The 19,878-nt window shown below is 40.6% G+C and overlaps 1 protein-coding gene and 2 pseudogenes across 1 annotated transcript; 1 reads left to right on the forward strand and 2 right to left on the reverse strand.

Moving 5' to 3' along the window:
- Positions 1-4,566: 4,566 nt before the first annotated feature.
- On the forward strand, positions 4,567-17,128 carry LOC113019694 (high affinity immunoglobulin gamma Fc receptor I-like). Its single transcript, XM_026163508.2, has 9 exons — positions 4,567-4,615; positions 5,062-5,097; positions 9,143-9,257; positions 10,641-10,789; positions 14,088-14,327; positions 14,774-15,040; positions 15,773-16,021; positions 16,132-16,266; positions 16,893-17,128. The coding sequence occupies exons 1-9, from the start codon at positions 4,591-4,593 to the stop codon at positions 16,994-16,996; spliced, it is 1,320 nt and encodes a 439-aa protein (XP_026019293.1). The 5' UTR covers positions 4,567-4,590; the 3' UTR covers positions 16,997-17,128.
- On the reverse strand, positions 10,783-12,223 carry LOC145425801 (uncharacterized; annotated as a pseudogene).
- On the reverse strand, positions 12,248-14,001 carry LOC145421538 (uncharacterized; annotated as a pseudogene).
- Positions 17,129-19,878: the final 2,750 nt, after the last annotated feature.

Genomic DNA, 19,878 nt, shown 5'->3' on the forward strand with positions numbered 1-19,878 from the left:
AGGTGCATTAAGCGAAACAAAACAGTCAGATAAGTTAAACTTTACTCAGCTCATTCTTCTTGCTTCCCCTACTTCGTACGATTGATTCATAAATGTTGAATTCTCTGGCAGCTGCTCTATTCCTATGTTCTAAACCTGAAAAAAGGGTTTGATCTTTAGTTTCATTCTATTTCTGGACTTTTTTTTCTACGATGGTTTGAACTTAGAGAGTGTTTAAAAGTGTGAAAATATTCATGCCTGTCTGAGAAAAGTGTATAAAGCATGTAGTGAAGGGTATTAAAGCCTTAAAACATCTATAATAATTATAAAATATAAAGCCTGCTACCATCAACACAGGAGCACCTCAGGGATGTGTCCTCTCGCCACTGCTCTACTCCCTCTACACTTCAGACTGTGTGGCCACCCATGGCTCCAACACCATTGTGAAGTTTGCAGTCGACACAGTGGTGTTGGGTGCCATCTCCAATAACGATGAGGCGGCCTACATGGATGAAGTGAAGAATCTGGCATCGTGGTGCCAGGACAACCACCTCCAGCTGAACGTCAGCAAGACCAAGGAGCTGGTGGTGGACTTCAGAAGGGGTCAGCACAGAGACTACAAGCCCATTATCATCAATGGAGCTCCAGTGGAGAGGGTGCAGTCCTTCAAGTATCTTGGTGTCCACATCTCCTCAGACCTGACATGGGCTGCCCACATTCAGGTCCAGACCAAAAAGGCTAGGCAGCGCCTGTATCACCTACGACAACTGAGGAAGTTCAGGGTCTCTCCAAAGATCCTCTGGATTTTCTAAACAGGCGCTGTGGAGAGCATCCTCACACAGAACGTGACATCGTGGTTTGGGAACAGTTGTGTTAAGGACCAAAAAGCTCTCCAGAGAGTGATCCATACAGCAGAACGCTGCTGCAGGATTGCTCTCCCCCCGCTTCAGGACACCTACACCAGGAGATGCCGGACTAGAGCAGCGCAGATACTGAAGGACCCGTCCCATCCTGGCAACAAACTGTTCCAACTTCTGCAATCTGGTAGAAGGTTCCGCATCTTCCGGGCAAGGACAGAGAGACTCAAGAGGTGCTTCTATCCCCAAGCCATCCGTGCCCTAAACACACACACCCGCCCTCTCACATCATCTATAATTGACTGAGACAGGACTCTCTTCCAGACACTAAACCAAGGCACAATGTACATTTCAAATTCCTTTAATTTTAAATATGTTTACATTGTCTATCCTGTAAAATAGTCAGATGTCTATTCTTATTCAATTCACTTAATGTACAGAATTCACCTGCTGGCTGCTACTACTGCACATTCACCGAATGTATATACATCATATATTTAAATATATAATGTTCTTCCTCTACCCCCCCCCCCCCCCCCCCAATTTTTGCACGTGTCGAGGAGCGTGTCAGGCTACATTTCCCTGTGTGTTATACTTGTATAACTATGCATGTGACAGATAAAGAACCTTGAACCTTGAATGTATGTATACCACAATACATGTGGTTTAAAAGAGCAAGGATGGTAAAATCCCAGAGCTTAGGCATTCGAAACAAGACCTCATAAACCATTTATTTTGCAAACAGTTCGCACCAATCTCAGCACGTTACCACAGGAACCAAAGACCAGGTACAGTCAAGAACAGAGGTGAGAATATTCACGCACATTTTTTAAAATATTTTTTCATATATTCTTTAGGATCTCATGTAATATTGGTACCAAACCATTATCACACAGCTACTGGATTTCAGTGCAGATTATAAACCATCCCACACGCATACTTGTAGTCTGTAACCCAACCCTGCCACATGCAGATAAACGCTGTGTGTCTCCAGACTTGCAGTGTTGGTCTTAGTCAAGTCAAGTCAAGTCAAGTCAACTTTTTTTGTCAATTCTGCCACATGTACAGGACATACACAGAATAGAAATTGCGTTACTCTCAAACCCTAGTGATTAGAAAAATGCAAATAAAATAATTAAAAAGTAAAAATTTAAATAAATACAATACAATTTTACGTATAACAAAAAAAAAAGCTATGCAATATACAATATACAATATACAATATTCAAGTAAGGAGGCATAGTGGTGCAAAATAGGCAAATAGTGCAAATGGAGATTTCGTAGTGTACGGTAGTCACCGCCTATTACAACAGTGAACATCCAGGATTTGGGCATTGAAACGGGGGTGGAGTACAAATACCTGGGTGTTCACCTCAATAACAAACTGCATTGGTCCACAAACACAAATGCACTCCACAAAAAGGGTCTAAGCCATCTCCACCTGAGCCTGTACGAGCTCGTTCAGCAGTAAACTTTTACACCCACAGTGTAGGATGGAGCGCTACCGCAGGTCATTCTCATCAGCAGCTGTTAGATTAAAGAACACAGTTTAGTTCTGTACAAACAAATTTCAGTTGCTTAAGTATATAGGACTACTTTGTGTCTATATTCCTCTTGCTATAAGAACTATCTAACATCAAAATGTCTAATTTGTGATAATAAAGGTTTATTCTATCCTATTCTATTCTGAACTATTCTAATAAATATCATTTTCAAATATCTCACTCAGATTCACAACCATCCTGAGTTAAACTGAGTTGCATGACAAACACAATGAGACGCGTGTGTTTCCTGTTTCTGCTCGTCACCTCAAACAAAACATCTTCAGTCATAACCACAGTCAGTCAGACAGACACCAGTGGAAAGAAAACCCCCGAAGTGGAACTGTGGTCTTTTATAAATTTTTGCATAAAGGCACCAATATCAGCTTTTGTAGCATTCGCTTTGCAACCATAGTTAATACTTTATGACTGAAATGTGCTGCAAAAAGGTTGAGGTGATATCGCTGTTTCAGGCCATGCATAAATCACAGGTGGTAATGCTCAGGTTGATGAAATAATCAACAAAGCACAAACAATGGGCTTTCCAATTCTACAGGTGTTAATTCTTGACATACTGTGATAAAATACTTGCCACAGTTTGGCACCATGGTGCCAAACTGTGGCTATTTTCAGGAAGCTAGATGTGTGAGTGTGGGTGGAAGACATCTAAAGAGAAAAGTGTTACTGGACAGTAATGGCATGAGTAGCAATTTGTCCAGATGGCCACAAGAAAGAAAGTCATTCAAGACTTGTAGGCACAAAGAAATTTTGGATTTATTTAAATGTTTAATGTATGTTGTTTGTGTTTTCTGCATTCATTTAACCTCAAGAGCTAATTGTTATTTGCTGCAGACCAAGTGAAAGCATGTGTAATGGACATAGCTACCATGACATCATCACTGAGGGAGAGCAGAAACATGCAAGTCCCTGTTAAGTCCATGCATGAAGCCTCGAGCTATATTTACATCACCATCTTGGTATTTTGAACCCACGTGAGGTTGGTTAGGGTGGATCTTACTATCGAAGTGAGAAAACTAGTCCAGAGGGGAAGCTTCAAAGTGTTCAGTGACAGTTCTGTGTATCCAATCATATATTGTATAGCAAGACTCTGTTAACAAACAGCTTGGTTCATTTAATTGTACAAAATGAAAAATGTCTCCACATGTCCACCTATCCTGGATCATGTGACAGAGCAGGTGCGAGCTGACTGTGCGTTGAGAGAAGGAGGAACTAAATCACAAACAAAAAGCGAGCCTTTTATTGTGGCGGAACATGAATACAAAAATAAAGCAAAAAGGCAAACAGGGGTAAAACTAAACTGGAAAAACTAAACTATGATAACTGACATGAACATGATTATGAGCAGGAGCATGATGGACGCTACAGGACAAAACAAGGCTTGAAATATGAACATGCCCCAAACAGAATCATGAGAAAATACTAGAACCTGACGTGACTTGAAGGAAGGCAAAAAGACAACCTGATAACCATCTGCTGCTGCATTCTGGGGTGGGTTCAAGAGAGCCAGCTAAGCGATGTAATCTCCCACTTCACGGAATCACATGGTCAGAACAGCATGCCCAGGAGGCATCCTTATTAGATGCCCGATGATCGTTGTGCCAACTTTAACAGTGAAATTGGTTCACTGGGGCCTCCACCATCAACTGCTGCCCAGCAGGGGCACTGTGGTCTGACTCAAGTGGACTTCAGAGGAACTGCAGTTTTTGAAACTTGTGATTTTTGATTACTTGTTGTTACACATGGTTTGAAACTATGAGTAATAAGTGACGACACCCCCCCCCCCCCCCCCCCCCACCACCACCACCACCATCGTCACCACACACAGACACAGACACGGAACAAGTGTACAGTTTGTCCATGCAGTTGGCTTTTGCCTGTTTGTACTGTTCTGTGTCAAAACAAGCGCTGACCTTTCAAAAATGCAGAGAGAGGATGTGTGTTGTGTCTTATTTTCCTGTGTTCGCTCTGTTCACAAGCACATTAAGATAGTATAATAGGAAAAAGCTCATCTATGACAAAAAAATGTTAATGAATACCAGAGGTATGCAAGGTAAAGGTTAAAATGTCTCATGTTCTTTTTGGTTTGCTAAAGTCCCCCCCCCCCCCCCCCCCAACAGTATGTGGTTTTTTAACAGGATGTTGTCGCCACTTTTGCTACAAAACGGTCAGTGAAACTGCAGCGTGCAGACGCTATGAAGACAGTTTTGCTTCTGCTCTGTAAGTACTGAACAACAAACCCAAAACTTTTTCATCACAAACAGCATACTATATATACTATACTGTAGCTTAAGAACCACAGAGATAGTTTTGGATTTTTGCTACATGTATTTTGATCTCTTTGTTTACATGGCACACTGAGTTACGTAATTGTGATACTTGGTTATGTTTTATCTGATGTTGCTTAGCACTTTTTTTTATTTCTGTTTTTACGTTTATTTAAGTGTTTGTCTAATAGTATGTTTCACACAAAGCACTGCAGCAATTTCCTGTTGTAAATCTGCTCAACATTTGGCAATGAACCCTTTTCTGATTCTGAAAGTTAAATAACGACTGAGCTTCACCCGTAACTTTGTGTCAAATATAAGTAACACAAATACATAGACTCAAATGTTTGGGAGTTTTCAGAAGCACTCACACACTGTGTGGTTTGACTTTCATTTCAGTGTTGAGCACCTGCCGGACGTCAGCCCACAGTCGTGGTAAGGTTCAGCCCTGTGTGTGTGTGTATGCTAGTGTGAATGTAATGTTAGTAAAAAAATGTGAGCATTTTATTCACCTATACTTTGGAAACACTAGGTTTATAGATGTGAACTCTTCATAGTAAAGTAATTATGGAGTGAATATGTTAAGAAGTTACTGGAAGCTTTTTTCTTTTTAAAAATCCCAAATCTGCTCTTCTGCTTCTTCCAACGGTCTCTGCTCGTCTACTCACGAGGCCAAAGAAACAGAGAAACAGCTGCATGAGTAATTTCTTCTTTAAAACAAAATCAATTTGGAATAATGGAAATGGGAAAATGTCCCAAAATGTTTCACCGATCACCAAACAAAACAAAAAAACGTCCCCTAACCGTATTGATGAAGCATCTTTTATCAAACTAAGCATTGTTATTGTAGCCTTAGCTTAAGCCGCACATTTGTTCCTTGGTAACCACATTCATTTCAGTACACATGGCCAGGTTTTCATCTGGTCTTTAAGTCTGACGTCATTAGTTGTGTCTGGGCCCAAACTCCGCTGCAGGTCCCAAAGTCAAACGATCACTATGGCATTACTGAGAGTTGGAAAACTGTCTAAATGTTTTCATCTGTAATAAAATGATCAGCGTTCTGCTCCACCAGGTGTAACAATTAAGTTTAACATCCAGGCATCCATGAAAGCAGAATTTATCACATTTAACAGAGTTAGAAGTTAGCAGAGACTTAGCGCGCTAGTTTCCATCTAAATATAATATAGCCTGTGCTGACTGAAAGATTTCTTAAACAAATTAAGACGTACAGCTCTGCTCTCACTTCCGACATAAATGAAAACAGGAAACTAAACAGCAGTGATGTTTGTAAGGTTACTGAAGTTGGACTAGCTGGTTTATAATGATAGCTACACAGCTATGTTAGCATGAGATTAGCATAGTGAAGCTGGAGGATGAACACTAACTTTTTTCGTCAGTCAGTTTTTTTCGTTAGTCACTAATATACTGCTGCATGGGCTGGAGTTACATCGTAAGGGTTTAAAAACTGAGCTTTAAAATTAATAGTGGTCATAAAAACCAAGGGAGGCCGAGAGTCAGTGATCACTTTTTTTTTTTTTTTAAGATTAAATAGAACAAGATACAAAGCATTAAAACATGTTAAAAACACAAAAACCTTACTAAATGCAGGGTAGTCTGGGCCCGGAAGCAGGATTCCTCACGGCATCACTTAAAGGGATGAACCTTCCAGATCCCTCAGGTCATCTGGATCCGGTCTTTTATCAGTTCCCAGAGTCAGAAGCAGACACGGAGAAGCTGCATTCAGCTTTTATGCTCCTTATATCTGGAACAAACTCCCAGAAAGCCTCAGATCAGCTGAAACACTCAGTTTATTTAAATCCAGGTTGAAGACTCACCTGTTCTCAGCTGCATTTGAATAAAGCACCAAATCCACACTTTAAACTTAAATTTCAAAACTTACATTTAACTACTGATTTTATCTACTGTTCTGATTTTATGTTTTGATTTTATATACTGTTTTGTTTGTTTGTTTGTTTGTTTGTTTGTTAATTAGTTAGTTAGTTTATTTGCTTGTTTTATTCAATTTTAAATCATGCTTTTTATTTGTTCTTGTTTTTAATGTCTCTGTAAAGCACTTTGAATCACCTTGTTGTTGAATTGTGCTATACAAATAAACTTGCCTTGCCTTGCCTTGCCTAAAGACTGGATAGATCTTTGGCGCAAAAATGCTATTGCATGCCTGTCAAACTCCAGAAATTTTTATAGATTCAACTAAAGAAATTGGAGCAAATTACAGCTTTTTGCAGCAGGTAACAAAGTGTCTACAGATACATTTTCAAGTTCTTTGTCAAGTTGTCCACCAGTGATCTGTAAGACAACATGTCACACAGCAGATAAATGTCCGATCAGAGCACAAGAACAAATAGCTGCCTTACTTTACTGTTTATTACTGCTGTGGGGCAACATAACACATGAGTTCTGTTAATCACATTTCTTCTGTGTGTGTGTGAAGTGAAGCACACCATCATCAGATCTCTCAGACTCATTATGGTAATGACAGCAATTGCAAAGCTCAGTTGTTCCCCTGTTTCACTAACTTGGTAACTCTCTGGGTTTTTGATTAATTCAGTGAGTGCATTTACTCACTTTGGCTAACATCTGGTCTCAAATAATAACCCCTCAGAAACAGCACTCAGCTGAAAAATCAAAATTTGAGCATTTTTATTCAGCAAATGTTCAGAAAGCCCAAAAGAACCACTTGCTTATTTTATTTAGGCCATTGCATGGGAAGGAAACAGGAAGTCAGTCGACTTAGGAGGCATGGCTCTCATTGGTGCAGGTTCAACAGAGAAAGGCGCGTTTTCTTTAGGCCAAAGTTTGCATGAGTTTACATGACACCAGAGTTTGTAGTGGAGGAAGCTTTCTCAGCACGGGGTCGACTGTTCAACTACTGTTCATACGTAGGATGGTACGACAAAAGTTACCCACTTAGCCTCTTTTCTTACACAGAATATAAGGCTAAGAACATTTTTTTGTTTATTGTTGTTACTGCCATTTCTAGCTACTTTTTTTGTGCATCACCTCTGTGATGTAGTTGTGATCCACCCTTCATTTCTTTATACTTTGCTAGGAAAATAGAAATACCCTATAAGAGGAAAGAATTTGTCGAATTCTAAAATGCTTAAAATAAATCCTTTATTATTCTGAGCTGCATTAGATAGTCTTCAGGAACAGTTCTCCAGGCTCCTCGAAGGATCAAAAATCTTATTTGGATGTTGATGACTATGATTCATGGTGTTCCTGATGGCGTGTTTTTCTATCAAGGTGTACTTTTACTGCAGTGGCAGTGTTTGAGCTCATTTCCATGCAGAAAAATCAATCTGCTATCAATCAGATGCTTTTCAGATGGTATTTCATGATAGATGAAAAATCTGATGCTGCTCTTTGACAAGAACGTCAACACCACCAACTGAAGCCCCATAGCACAGACGGCTGTACTCACTATTGCACCTCTCTCCTGACCTCCATACATATTGATGATGATTTAAACCAACGTTTTATCATTTCACATGATCTGTTATGGCTAAAAGTTGTCACTTTCAGTGCAGTTCTTTTGTCAATACCTTTGCCTTTTCTCCCTCTTTCCCTTCTTTAAGAATGGCTTTTATTTTAGCTTCTTTAAGGGTACATGACTAGTTTTTTAGCTAATAGGTATTTGGTGCAAAAAATACTATTTCATGCTGTTCCAATTTTTATTGACTCAACTAAAGAAATTGGAGCAAATTATAGCTTTTAGCAGCAGGTAACAAAGTGTCTACAGATACATTTTTAAATTCTTTGTCAAGTTGTCGGGGTGGCTGTAGCTCAGGTGGCAGAGCAGATCAGCCACTACCCAGAAGGTCGGTAGTTTGATGCCAGGCTGCTCCAGTCTGCATGGCAAATATCTTTGGGCAAGATACTAACCCCATGTTGCTCTCCGATGCATCCATCGGAGTGTGAATGTGTTTGAATGTTAGATACTTAGCACTTAATCTTGGAAGAAGTGCTTGTGTGAATGGGTGTGATTGGGTGAATGAATTAGTTGTATAAAGCACTTTGTGTGCTCAGGCAGAGTAGAAAAGCGCCAGTCTATTTACCATTTGTCTATTATGTGGTGACACAATACTGGGTCATGTCTTAGGTGTTGGAAGGATTCATTACTTAGTGTTTACAACCAAACCAAACAAAAAAACCCCAAAACAAACATTTATCTGAAAATAGTTCGAGAAATGAGTGCCAAAGGAGCCAATATCCAAGTAAAGTCTTTGATAGACTTTCAGAAAGCCTGGAGAACTGCTGATCAAGACCTCTTTAAAAAAATTAAAAGAAAGTCTTTCTCCTTCAAAGCAAAATATTAAGAAGTGAAATATGTCTTTGTGTCTAGACACTCAAAAAATGACTGATACTGAAAGGAAAAACCCTACTGTTCTTCTGTTACTGTAAACTGTAAAATTAAACTAAACTAAAACTGTTACTGTTACTGTTCTTCTGTCTCTCTCAGCTTCTTTGAAGGTCATTCCCAACTGGTCTCAGTTTTTTGAGTACGAGAAAATTACTCTCAGCTGTGACGAGATAACCTCTGGTGAATGGACGGTGTGGAGATACACTACAGAAGGGTCAGTTTACCTCTGAAATACCAAAATGCACACAGAACAAATCTGACAGGTTAAAGGAAGACCATTATTAATGTTTCACTCAACTAACAACAAATCCAATATACATTTAATTTCCAGACGCTATTAATCGCCCTTTAGGTGTGTTTCCTTATTTCAGATAATGTTAGTCTGGGTTGTGATTATCTGTTCATATATATTAAGAATCCATAAATCCATCCATATAATAAGAAATATAGTAAAATACAGTTTTATCACTATTCTTATAGTTGTATTCAAAGTTGAATTATCCTTAGGTGATGTTGCTTCTATTTGCATCTAGAGCTAATTATTGCTGCTTAACAAGTTGAAGCTATGAGGACAACCAAACTTTTGATTTTGAAATTTTTAGAAACCTAGTCCTTGAGCAGGGAGTCTGTGTAGCACTTATAACTGCAGATAAAGTAAAACTGTGGCACTTCCTGCTGATTTTGAACTTTTGGCCTACTACAGATCATATTGCACGTTTAGTATCAGTTACTACAGTGAACTAGTTTGGTAAAAGGAGAGCCATCTTCATGACAAAAAACAAGAACAAAAACACAGCATCTGACTTAAGACTTAATCTTTTTTACCACTTCACCCTGTTTGGAGAAGTATAGTGATAAAAGCATTAGTAGAGATTTAACTCATCTGTCCGGTAGCCAAAGCCTCTCTTTCATGGCTCATGTTAACCCTTCTTTGCCTTAAATTGTTTTCTGAAATTTGGGATGGAACCACCAACCTAATTAGTAAAGCTCCGGCTCTACCTGGTGTACCTTCAGCCACCCTGGAAAGCTCCACCTTTTTAATACTTGGGTTTTAAAGGTCAAACTGGTTACTGGTTACAAACTGTTACAAATGTAACCATGAAAGTTGGTACTGTGTTATTCTTGGGCTGTCAGTCAATGCTGTCAACCTTCACGTATGGCTCATTTACCCTTTTGTTTCAGTATCTTTATTTTTCAGTGAGTAGGGTTGCTGTTTCACAGCAGTCGTATCACTTTCAGTGAAAGCAAAGAAAAAGCAGAAGAAAAGAAACAAATCAGCAAGAAAAATGAAGAACAAATTCAAAAGGTCTCGTGACAAACTACTGAAAAACTGATATTTAGTAAGTTGGAATAAGAGCAACAGAACCACTTTGTGAGTGATAAGGATACCAGGAGATATCTGGAAAATGCTATTATATCATGTCCTCGTCCTCGTTTGAGAATGTTCGAATAATTTAGAAACTGTTCAGTGTAACATGGAGAGTTAAATCCAGTCCATTACAGAAATAAATTGTTACTTAATTCATTAATCATTTTAGGAACTGAAATAAATAAATTTCACATGTGTAACTGATTAAAATGTATAATGTGTCCTCAGATTGAAACTGTCTGACTGCACCTCGGGTTGGGGTACTGAGTCTTCCTCTACCTGTGAAATGAAGACAGTCAAGCGTTCTAATTCAGGTGTTTACTGGTGCCAGTCCACACACGGTCACAGCAGTAATGCCATCAACATCGCTGTCAGTGGTAAGCGTCATCAAACTGCATCTCAGCATGACTGTAGGCAAAGCCACATAAATACTTCATCCTTCTGCTTCCTGTTTTAGGACAATACACATACTCAAGGCTTGTTGTGAAATTCAATGTGACTCTTATATGCGTGATTTAGATTTCCTCTCTTCATTGAACCTTTGCAACATGCACAAATAAATCAACACAACTGTAACACTGTTACTATACACGGCAGTGTTTTATAAAATGTGACTGTTTAATTTACCATTAGATTGTTAAAGCTCAAAAAACATATTCCCATCTAAGTGGGATCAAAACAGGGAGACACTATACACGCTAAAAACCATAATACAATAAATAAAAAGCATATGTAACTGTGGAGAGTGTTATACATAAGTCTATATAAAACAGTCTGGCTATACCTCTTGTTGCTCTCCACTTGTATTTAGGAGAGGCTGAGCAACACAAGCGTCTTCCTTTTTCTGTTTTCCTAACAAAACATGAACATGGAAACACCACAAAGGAGAAAGAAAAAAAGAACTAATAACATACAGTGCATTTGTTTCTTTGCACTGAACCAGTTGCTCAAGCATTTGACATTTTCAGACGACAGGGCAGCGCTTCTTCTGAACAACATGGCCAGAAAGTGAAAATAACCTCTCACATGGTATGGATGTGGCAAGTGCTGCCACGTACTTGCGTTTAAGGTACCATCTCAGTGCTTGAGCCACACACTTCTCAATACAGTCCTCCTCTTCATCAGATGAATACTGTGATGCAAGCGTGAGAGCTGATCTTTTCTTAGATGGCTCATATGGCTCAAGAGTTGGGAGTTCGCCTTGTAATCGGAAGGTTGCCGGTTCGAGCCCCGGCTTGGACAGTCTTGGTCATTGTGTCCTTGGGCAAGACACTTCACCCGTTGCCTACTGGTGGTGGTCAGAGGGCCCGGTGGCGCCAGTGTCCAGCAGCCTCGCCTCTGTCAGTGCGCCCCAGGGTGGCTGTGGCTACAATGTAGCTTGCCATCACCAGTGTGTGAATGTGTGCGTGAATGGGTGGATGACTGGATGTGTAAAGCGCTTTGGGGTCCTTAGGGACTAGTAAAGCGCTATATAAATACAGGCCATTTGCCATTTACCATATGTTGCTGGTTGTTCAGGCTATGCAGGCCTCTCCCTCTCCCTCAGCAATGCACTGATCAAGCGCCACACCTCAGCCCTGTCAGGTCTGCTAAGAAACCTAGGATCCAGTGCTGTCGCAACCCTGAGCCACATGACGCCAGTTTCTTCCTTGTGCTTCTCCATTTTTGCTTTGAAGGTCTCCTTGAACTTAACCATGTAAGCTGGGTCATCCTCAGAGACCTCCATCACTCGCGACAGGTGACACATCGCTGGCAGCACCACTGAACCAGGAAACAAACTTCTCCCCTCCCAAAAGTTCAGATATATACCTGCAGTTTTAGAGAAACACACTTCATTAAGAATTTGTTACATTCATTTGTATAAGGTTAAAAAGGCCTTTGACCTTTCTGCATTTTGCCAATGCAAGGTTAAATTGACTGTTCTGTGTGATGGCTCGATGAAGGCTGTGTGCGACGCAAGGCATGTGCTCAAATGGCAGCTGCCTGGCCGCTAACCATGTTGTGTGCACTGTCACTGGTCAGCGTGCTGACTTTATGTTCAATTCCCCACTGTCTAGCTAAATGCTTAAAGTGCACGCCGCACGTGTCAGCGAAGTGCCTCTCCTCCGTCTTCATAACAGTCAAAGCATGCGAGTGAAGTTCCCTCTGTGGTGAAAAAATAATGTGCTGTTATTCCAGGGTATATGGTAAATGGTCTGTATTTGTATAGCACTTTTCTAGTCCCTAAGGACCCCAAAGCACTTTACACAACCAGTCATCCACACATTCACACACTGGTGATGGCAAGCAGCCACAGCCACCCTGGGGCGCACTGACAGAGGCGAGGCTGCTGGACACTGGCGCCACCGGGCCCTCTGACCACCACCAGGAGGCAACGGGTGAAGTGTCTTGCCCAAGGACACAACGACCGAGACTGTCCAAGCCGGGGCTTGAACTGGCAACCTTCCGATTACAAGGCGAACTCCCAACTCTTGAGTCACGATCGCGGTATGATTACTTGGAGAAGTCCAATAGTCTCCAGTGAGTGCAACCGTGTTGGTCTGCCCCAAAGCCTCCTCGACTTTGGTTTTCTCATCTTCATACAAGTTGTGTATCTTGGTTACAGTGGTGGCTCTCGAAGGCAATTCATACGTGCAGTCGCAAATTATTTCAAGTAGCCCCTCATCCTCCACAATGATAATTGGCCTCCATGCTGTAGCCACCCATTTTGCTATGGCTGTTGAAAATTTGTTGGTTGTAGAATTGTCCAGACGTCTCCTTTGAAAACTATCCAGCGTGGTCTGCCTTTGGCGAGAGGGAGGAGGTCTCTCTGTGTTAGCTATGTGCTTGGTTAGCAAGTGGTATTTGAGACTGGATGTACTATGGTGATAACTCAGTTCACATCGACAGTAAATTCAAATTCAATTTACTTTGTTTTTGTCAAGAAAACCATCTGGCATTGCATGGCAAAATTGAACTTGCTGTTCAAAAGACCTTTTCCTTTATCTATTTCTGCTCAAATCTACAACTGCTGCGTTGCTTCCTGATTTCTGAAAAAAGGGGGCAGGCCAAAGATCACAGGCTGTTAATTCTGTGTCAAAAAAAATAAATAAAGCTGTTTAAATGTTTTTGCATTTATGCATTATTATCACATCAACATTGACATTTGTGTGTTCCCCTCTTGCCCCTGCGGGCGATCTATCCTTCAAGCTCAGGTCCTCTACCAGAGGCCTGGGAGCTTGAGGGTCCTGTGTTGTGTTATGGCGTTCCATGTATGCCCTGCCTGCTAGCATCTTGCACCCTGCTGTAATGTGCTGGATTGTCTCAGGGGCATCATAGGAATATATAAATGTATTATATACCCAAAGCAAAAGCCCAGGAGGGGGAGTGGCAGCAATCTTTCACTCCAGCTAATTAATGAATTAAGACCCAAATTTTTAATTCATTTTTTGAAAGCCGGTCAATAATAATAATCATCATCATCATCATCATCATCATCATCATCATCATCATCATCATCATCATCATCAACTGTCTCTGAACGTCTCCAAGAAAATAGTAACCTATTTTCTTGGAGACGTTCAGAGACAGTTGATTTTCTTACCACCATTGTTCTAGGTCAGTCACTGCTTCCCTCTAGGCTGTCTCATCACCTGAAGTCAAGCAACAACATTTTTTGCCTTTCTGTTGGTTTAGAGAACCCAGTCATCCTGCAGATTCCTGCTGCCCCTGTGGTGGAGGGAGATAACATCACTCTGCTCTGTAGAACAAAGAATCCCTCCAACAAATCAGCTGATTTCTTTAAAGATGGTATCTTCATCAAAAAGGAAAATGCACGTCACATGACCATCTACCAAGCATCAAAGGCTCATCAAGGTTCCTACAAATGCAGCATTGGTGGTCGTGATTCACCATCCAGCTGGCTGCTGATACAAGGTAAAGAACGAAGAATCAAGTCAACCGTAGATCTAAACATTTTAGAGGTGTCTAACAGATGGAAAAACAAAACAACACAATTGGTGGTTTGTACAAACTCTTATTATAATCTCGAGCTACCAGAAACCTCCTTACATTTTAAAATCAAGCGACTGAATAAGAGCAGCTGAAGCTGAAGTTACTCAGGACTGGAGAACATCTGATAACCATCGGTCACTAGGGAAAAATATGCTGGGTGAGGTCACTCACTCAAAAAACCTGTGATCACTTTGGCTGCTGGAGTATTATTTGTGTGCTTTTCATTTCAGATTAGTTTAGTTTTTGTCCAAGAAAAAAAGTGAAAAGCAATCAAAGGGTCATCTTAAGGTTGTGCAGTTTTTTACCATCTTGAATGCAGCTGAACAAATTTTTAAACACACTGATGTAAAGTCTGCTTCTGTCCCCAGATGATGCTGACCCCCCAACTCTCACACCGTCTCCCAACACAGCTCAGCTGTTTGAGTATAAGAGCCTGAGCCTGAACTGTGGTGTTCAAGGATGGACAGTAAAGAGGTTCACAACATTTGCTGAAGACCTGTCCAGTTGTCAAGCATGGGGGCAAGTCGTTTCCCATGGCTGCGTCCTCCCTACGACCAAGCAGCCTGACAGCGCGGTTTATTGGTGCGAGTCTGCTACACAGCAGCGGAGCAACTCAGTCAACATCACTGTTCATGGTATGTTCAGTAAAAAAACCCTTTAGAAACAGAAACTCTTCAAATTTTCTAAGAATGAGGGACGACTAAAAGTAAACATAATTGTCCCAACAACTGCAAGTTGTAAAAGAACCAAGAGACAGATGCAGATACAATTGAAGGGTGCATGTGTGTGGGAGGGGGGCATGAAACCTTGAGAAACTAACCTTTTTCTGAACCAGCTGAAGGGAAATCATTGTGAATGTCTTGTAACCATTGCGTGGCAGGCAGGAAGTGTAACCCAAAGCAGTACTCGCAGCTTTTATTAGCTGTTTTCTACTGAGGAAGAAAAACAACTGACTGTCAGGATTATAGGACCCAAACGCAGGACTCTGTATGATGAATACAGCACTTTTATTTACAGTGCAGCAAATAGTCATGACCCGATAAATCCCATGCGTGATCCTGATGAGTGTGCGTCCCCGATTCCCATGCTGTGTCTTCTCCCAGTGTCCGTGGTCCTAGTTTCCGCTCCCTGCGTGTCTACGTGCAACATGCTTGCTTGTCCTCTCATTTACACAAATCTCCTGGAAAATCACAGAGGAACGAGGGAAAGGGAAGCAGGTGGATGACGGCTGACACTTGCACGGTCGGACCTTAGACCCTACTTCTGTTGGGATTTACACTCCTGGGAAAGTTTGCAACTCTCTTGAATGTTGTTTACTTGTGAGTTATCTTCCTTACTGAAGAATGATGGACTTTATCTCCGAGCAGGTCGAGATACTCCGGTAATCCTGCAGAGTCCCGTCCTCCCCATGATGAAGGGAGATAATGTTACTCTGCTCTGTGAAACAAAGAACACTCAGTCCACCCTCCCAGCAACTTTCTACAAAGATAACTCTATTGTTGGTACTGAGCCTAGAGGTCACATGATCATCTATAATGTCACCAAGTCTCATGAAGGCATCTACAAGTGTAACATGAGTGTGGGAGAGTCTCCATCCAGCTGGCTGTTCATTATAGGTAAAACAGGATGACTGAAAGCTTTGAAAGTCCAAAGAATCAAGTGACTGTCATCTTTTTTAAATTTATTTTCTTTATTTACTGAACCAGCTGTGCTTGTTTGTTTCTAGATCCTGATGCTCCCGCCTCACATTCAGATTCAGACAAAAACCTGTCTTCTCTGGGAATGCTGCGCCACATCTTGGTGTATTTTCCATATATAATCTCTACATTCCTCATGGTCTCTATATATCGTGGGTCTACAGGTAACATTATTATGTTCAAATATCACCCATCCATCCATTTAGTTAAATCCTGTGTTTATCCGTTCCTGTTTCCATTATCATCTATGTTTTGTCCTTTGTCCGTCTGCTGCCCAGCTGTGCTCCCAGGTGTTTCCACTCGTTCCTAATCACCTCCAGTGTATTTATAGTCTGCGTCTGCTGCTGTTCTTTGTCGCGTCCTCCCTCATTATGCGTGTAGTCGCTGTCTAGTTTGTTTTATTTGCTATTACAAATAACCGCTATGATTTATAGTCATCCTCTGTCTCTGGAAGTAGTGCATTCTGGATCCACTGGCTAGCAAACTGTGGTTTGTGACCAAGGTTGGATTCTTCTGCCTGATTTCTGGTGGTGTAGAAGTAGACAGTCTCCATAGGGATGAGGTTTTGGGGGGATGGCAGGAATAGAGAAGCTGCAGAGAGGCAGATAACACTGCAAGGAAAACAAGAAGTGTGCATATATCAAGGGCCATTAGGTTCAAAATGAGAATTGAATCTAAAAGAATTACTTTTGATATGTTCTCTTTGTTAAACAATCAGTGAGATGTGGGCTGTCAGTTTTTGGTCATTTGCATTGTTTCACACAATTAATGCCCACTATACACTTAACAGGAAGAAGCTCACATCAAAGAACAATGTCTCCACCCACTGAGGAAGATGAAGACCATCCGTATGATGATGCTATGGCTGATGTCACCACTGAGCATAGTTTCTAATAAAATCTTTGTCATGTTGTTTCCTAAACATTTTGCACTTTTCAGAACAAAATACTTGTTTCATGTAAATGTTTTTCTGGTTTACATTTTGTTTTCAATGTTTTTTTTTATATAAATAAAGATTAAAAGCTATTTTTACAGCTGACTGGTATTCTTTAAAAGCATTGTCCTGACAGCGGGAATTATCAGTGTTAGAGATAAACTTCTATTTTTATTTGTTTGAATGTGCCCTGATTGGAACATTTAAATGTCACCTTAGGCCTCTGTTGTGTTAGACTGGGGATGAAGATTCACAGTGAGCAGAACTACTCTTGGTGATGTGCTGCCACCTGCTGTCTGCTTTCTGTCAGTGCTCAGGCTGTCCATCCCTGAGACTGTGGAGCTACAGCAGGGAACTAAAGCCAAGTGATTAAAGCCCAGAAAATTTACTAAACCAGTTTTATTCAACTTAACACCTGAAAGAAACCTTAAAGTGACAGCTAAAGAAAACCAAATATTTCTGCACTTTTTTTCTGATGCTGACAAATGTTAAGTGCTGTTTAAATGATTCAGTGTTAGAATTTTAAATCTAAAACAGCCAAACATTGCTGCCTATTTCAGCTGTCAGAGGTTGCGAAGCGGGGTACACCCTGTGACAGGTCCTCAGTTTGTCACAGAGCAAACACAGAACTATTAATGTTTATTTACAAGATCAATTTAAAATCAACTTGAATTGGAATATTTCTAACATTTTGAGTTATTTTCCAGTGTTAGAAAATCAGCACTGCTCAGTGTTAGCCATTGTTAATCTTCAAAACTGACTAGATTACTTTTAAACATATAACACTGTCAAAAGTGTTAATTTAACACTCAACAGTGTTGTATTTAACACTCAGAGGTGTGGACCCATATAGAGACTCTCTAGTGTTAATTTAACACTGGAGATTTTGCTGTGTGGCACTGTAACCTGATTGGCTACAGTAAGAACATCAACTCATGCTATCTGTTTGGGCGTATGTTTGTGTTGACTTGAGCCTCATATTGATCTCCAATCTCAGTAAAAACCTGTGTTGTTTATGAAGGCCTGGGTTGTAAGGCAGTGGTCTCACTGGTCTCAACTGAATATGAAAGGCAGAAGAGGCCAGCTTTGCCAGCAACACCCTGTAGGAGGTGCTCTAGTAGAAGAACTCCAGGAAAATGAAAAAACAACTGAAGGATGATGATGCAGCTGGTGTTGGTGGTTTTGATAAACAGAGTAACAAGTGCACTTAAAATTAAAGTTAATGTCAAAGTGCAATTAAAAACAGCAATATTTTAAAACAAAAACAAGCCAAAAGGACTGAAGTCCAGCACAGACAGGTCAGAAATCATCTGTCTTGTTGGTGCTTTTGGCAGATTTCAGCCTGTAAATATTGCCAAATATCAATGATGTGACTAAATACGAGATCATCTAAGTAAAGAAATGCACACACATGAAGTATGTAATAAACACACATCTTCAAGACACGTTACTGTCTCTGTTTATAGCAGTGAAGACAAACAGGAAATAAGTCAAAGCGCTGGTTAGCAGTTTGGTTACTGTGTTTTTCCTCATCAACGGCGATACTGTTAAACTGAGAGGACGTATAGGCACAAGCAGCTTTTCCTGCTCACCGAAAACTGGAAAAACACAGGTGAGTCCTGCCGGTTCCTCATCCTCAAATCATCTGTATTTCTACTGATTTCATACTTAACTTAAAAGATGACTTTTAGTAGCTCCTGCCACAGGAAAGAGAAGCACTTCACACAGCTACCTCAGGACCACAGCCTCCTTCTGCCAGTGTTCAAGATTCAGTATATATAAGATAAGATAAGATAAGATAAGATAAGACTTTATTGATCCCAGAATCGTCTCGTATTCATAGAAAATATTACGTGTTTCGTCTTGAGGTGAAAAGAAATGCAGTTTGTCCCGGACTTCAGCTACAATGAAAAAGACACACAGCTGGAGTTATTCTGTGTATTTGCTGCACAGCTGCCTCTTCTTCTCTCATCCTCTCACCCTCCCTCTCCTGTTTCTACTTCAATCATGAAACTGATCAATGATCAGCTGATCGGCTCTCTTGTTTGTTTATCGCCCACTTTGCGTCAGAAAGAAGAAACCAGCAGATGTAGCGCTAAACAGCAGCACGTTTAAGCTTGATCAGCTGTTGTTAGAATTTATTTAATATTAATTTCTAGTATCAGCTGATGTTTGCTGGAGCCACAATTGTTAGATTTATATGGTTGATTGTCATTTATGCTTAGAAATATTTACTCATATATGCTTAGAGTTTTATAATCAATTGCATATTGATAGAGGTTTGATCCTTAGCAGTCTGTAAAGACTCTGTGTGCCTTCCAGAGTGTTCATACAGTGGGGCAAAAAAGTATTTAGTCAGCCACCGATTGTGCAAGTTCCCCCACTTAAAATGATGACAGAGGTCAGTAATTTGCACCAGAGGTACACTTCAACTGTGAGAGACAGAATGTGAAAAAAAAATCCATGAATTCACATGGTAGGATTTGTAAAGAATTTATTCGTAAATCAGGGTGGAAAATAAGTATTTGGTCACCTCAAACATGGAAAATCTCTGGCTCTCACAGACCTGTAACGTCTTCTGTAAGACACTTTTCTGTCCCCCACTCGTTACCTGTATGAATGGCACCTGTTTGAACTCATCATCTGTATAAAAGACACCTGTCCACAGCCTCAAACAGTCAGACTCCAAACTCCGCCATGGCCAAGACCAAAGAGCTTTCGAAGGACACCAGGAAAAGTATTGTAGACCTGCACCAGACTGGGAAGAGTGAATCTACAATAGGCAAGCAGCTTGGTGTGAAAAAATCAACTGTGGGAGCAATCATCAGAAAATGGAAGACAT

This window comes from Astatotilapia calliptera, chromosome 3, assembly GCF_964374335.1.
Source record: "Astatotilapia calliptera chromosome 3, fAstCal68.1, whole genome shotgun sequence".
Taxonomy (NCBI): Eukaryota; Metazoa; Chordata; class Actinopteri; order Cichliformes; family Cichlidae; genus Astatotilapia; species Astatotilapia calliptera.